The sequence below is a fragment of the Candoia aspera genome, chromosome 5, assembly GCF_035149785.1.
Source record: "Candoia aspera isolate rCanAsp1 chromosome 5, rCanAsp1.hap2, whole genome shotgun sequence".
In the NCBI taxonomy this organism is placed as follows: Eukaryota; Metazoa; Chordata; class Lepidosauria; order Squamata; family Boidae; genus Candoia; species Candoia aspera.
This window is the reverse complement of record NC_086157.1, coordinates 52,234,930-52,238,388: the sequence shown is the minus strand read 5'-3', so window position 1 is coordinate 52,238,388 and position 3,459 is coordinate 52,234,930. Positions and strand designations below refer to the sequence as shown.

Genomic DNA, 3,459 nt, shown 5'->3' with positions numbered 1-3,459 from the left:
CCCAATTTAATGCCCTGAACTTTGTTCATCTTTTATTTTAGCTTTCCTAAGCTTCAATTCTCCAACTGAAGAACAGCATACAGGGATGATACAGTAGAAGGATCTGCATTTTTTGCCCTTTTCGCCTTGCCCTAGAAGCTATTTTAACTGGGGGAGGGCTGTGAGGCGACGCGGTGCTGTCAGTAAATATTTTGCCTCAGCAACGACAGCAGCACATTGCAAGCTTAGCACAAAGACAAATATAGGCGCTCTCCTCCTCTGTAGCCAGGAAGAGGGGAGGGGAGAAGGTGGAGTTTTTAACGCTTGCTTTTCTTCTGGTTTTTCCGCCCCGTCCTTTCCTCTCAACCAGTAACGAGAGTCTGCGCTTTTGAAGTCTGGCGCTGCAGAGCGCGGCTACCCGCGCGCTATAAATAAAAGTTAAGGGCCAAGCAGAGGCGGCCGGGCAGCGCCTTTGAGTGGGACCGGAGGAGCGCCGCGACCCCGCTCTTCCTCCCTCCGACTCCGCAGCTGCCTCCCCTTGGAGACATGGCGTGCATGGACAGATGTCGGTGCTGCTCGGACTACCGACGGCAGAGCAGCATTCTCTACAACATACTGAAGAGCGAGGAGCAGCAGCAGGAGACGAGGAGCGGGCAGCAGCCCGCGCCCCAGCCGGGGCAGGAGCCCTACACGCCGGCGCCCGGGTGCTCGTGTGGCACGCAGCGGCGAGTGGCCCTCAAGAACCCGCAGGTTGCGTGCAAGGCAGCTTCGGCCGTCTTGGTGAAGACGCTGCGCTTTGTCAAGAACGTCCCCTGCTTTCAGGAGCTGCCTCTGGACGAGCAGCTGGTGCTGGTGCGCAGCTGTTGGGCTCCCCTGCTCGTGTTGGGGCTGGCGCAGGATCGCGTGCACTTCGAGACTGTAGAGACCACGGAACCCAGCATGCTGCACAAGATACTGACTAACAAGCGCTGCGATGAAGAGCACCGGCGGCGCAGGCAACTCCCGCTGCTCCGCGAGACCCAGGAGGAGTTGGAGCAGAGCTGTGGGAATGGAAGTGGCAGCGGCAGCGGCAGCGGCAGCAGCAACGCCAAGCTACCGTCGGCGGCAGAGATCCAAAGCATCAAAGGTTTCCTGGCCAAATGCTGGAGTTTGGACATAAGCACCAAGGAGTACGCCTACCTCAAGGGGACGGTGCTCTTCAATCCGGGTAAGCCAGCCGTTTGGGTAGTGCCTGGGTTCGATTCGGGACAGGCCTCAAAGTTGGGGACCTCCAGATGTGTTGGCCTTCAACTCCCATCGGGGATTCCAACTCATCTGGAAGACATCTGGTTGTGGAAGATTGGCTCGGGGGCCTGTCCTTTTGATAGTATTCCTCTGCACCTTGGGAGGAAATTCGACTGGTCAAGCTTTGCCCATGCTTCCATGCTGGCCAAAGCATCTTTTTTGAAAAACAGAACAAAATACGAAAATGGTATGTCTTGCTCAGTAACTGGACATTAATACTTAGCTTTGACCAGGAGGTGTGGGAATACAGTGACTGGGGATGAGACTGCTGGTTTCTGAGTTGTATTTTTAAAATATTACTAAACTAAATGCCTAATAATAATAATATAATAATAAGTAATTCTGCTTTGTGGTTTCATAGCAGGTGATATAGTATGGATTAGAATTTTGTGAACTGAAATGTTAGAAAAAATACTAATCTGAAAAGCCTTCTGATAATAGTTGATGTGGAAGCAAATTTCAGTTCACAAGGGTTGCATGCAGACTGCAAGAAAAGGAAAAGTCAAAACTCTACTTGCTTCTCACCACTTGGGAAACTATAGGTAGTAGTCCAGTAAAACATGTTAGAATTGGATTTTGAAAACTAAATGAGAAACAAGATTCCGTGTGCAATATTGTTCTCTATGTCAAGAAAAACAAAAAATAAATGATGGACTTAGCTCAAAATCGTGTTATAAAATTAGGGGTACCTTTGCCAAAGCATATCTCATTTTAGGATTTAATCTATAAAAAAAGACAACAAACGTTTGTTTTGATTAGTTAGTCAATAACATTTTAAAATATGTGGTGTGGAAGGATATAATTTAAACCTGGATAAATTACATAATGTGTACATTTATCATAAAGAGATTAGGGACTGAATAACAATTTAATCTGAAAAAAAAAATACTTTGAATAATATTGCTAGTTATATTCTTAAACCATCCGAGCTAGGTGAGATACCAGTCAGTTATTCATTATTAAAACAGTATAAATAATGCTACTTCTTAAGAAGAGCGATAAGAGAAAAACACTCATGTCAATTTCTGTGTTATTCATCAGGTGCAAGTTAAACTAATACTTTAGAATTTTCTGTGTATTCAAAATGTTACTTCCATGCCAATTTATTAGTATCTCTTTGGAGGAGAATAGATCGGGATCCATGTAACGGTCGGTTTTTATATCAATCTATTGGCATGAATACTCTTTTGGACTACTTGTTTGAGTGTGCAACCTTAGGCAGATAGTTCGGAGGAATCTGCTATATTATTAATAGCAAATTGACCGGATGTAAAACATTTATATTACAAGTGAAAGATAATATCAAGAGATAACATGATGCTTATGTCCTGTCCTTCTTCCCACCTCCCCTCCTTCTAGAGTTGCCAGGGCTGCACTGTGTGCAGTACATCCAAGGACTGCAGCAAGAAGCACAACAAGCCCTAAATGAACACGTCAGACTGATTCACAGAGAAGACCAGGACAGATTTGCCAAACTGAATGTGGCTCTTTCCTTGCTCCGATCAATTAATGGCAGTGTTATTGCAGAACTCTTTTTTAGGCCCATCATTGGAACAGTAAATATGGATGACATGTTGTTGGAGATGCTTTGTGCAAAATTATGAAATCATATGTGAATGAGGCATGACAGTTCAACGTGAAAAGTCTGACAACAAAATAGTGTACAGTATTGTAAAATAAACTAACTTATTGTTTTTAAAGTGGCAATATTTTTGTATTCAGCAATGGAATACTCTTTGAGTCCACTCTGTTTTATTAATTAGAAGTATCTTAAAGCATTTCATCAGCACATCTAAATTTCCTTGAAAAATAAAAGAACATTTCTATGCATATGTAGGAGTTCTGCAGGGTTCAATGACTTTTTTGTAAGACAAGAGTGTATAGGACTGCAATTTTGGCTTTGTTTTCAAAGTATTCTGTGGTTTACAAAATTAAAACCTAGACTGATCTGTGTAGCATGTATGCATAAAGTTCTGTTACAGTTCTATATTTTTAAAGCACCTGTTCGATCAAGGAGAATGCAATATTTTGTCTTGCATCTCATATCTCTGTTTGTCCATTAATTTAGATTGAGCAAATTCACTTGACAAGATTTAGAACATACCTCATGTCAGAAGTTCTCAATCTCGAGAACAACACTATAAATGGGCTGGAGTGAAAAAAGTGTTTATTTCTAGATAGACAGACAGAAGACAC

At 43.3% G+C, this 3,459-nt stretch overlaps 1 protein-coding gene across 1 annotated transcript; it reads left to right on the top strand.

Annotated features, from left to right (window-relative positions):
• Positions 1 to 325: 325 nt before the first annotated feature.
• NR0B1 (nuclear receptor subfamily 0 group B member 1) lies at positions 326 to 3,140 on the top strand. The gene is made up of 2 exons (XM_063304389.1): positions 326 to 1,186; positions 2,623 to 3,140. The coding sequence occupies exons 1-2, from the start codon at positions 526 to 528 to the stop codon at positions 2,865 to 2,867; spliced, it is 906 nt and encodes a 301-aa protein (XP_063160459.1). The 5' UTR covers positions 326 to 525; the 3' UTR covers positions 2,868 to 3,140.
• Positions 3,141 to 3,459: the final 319 nt, after the last annotated feature.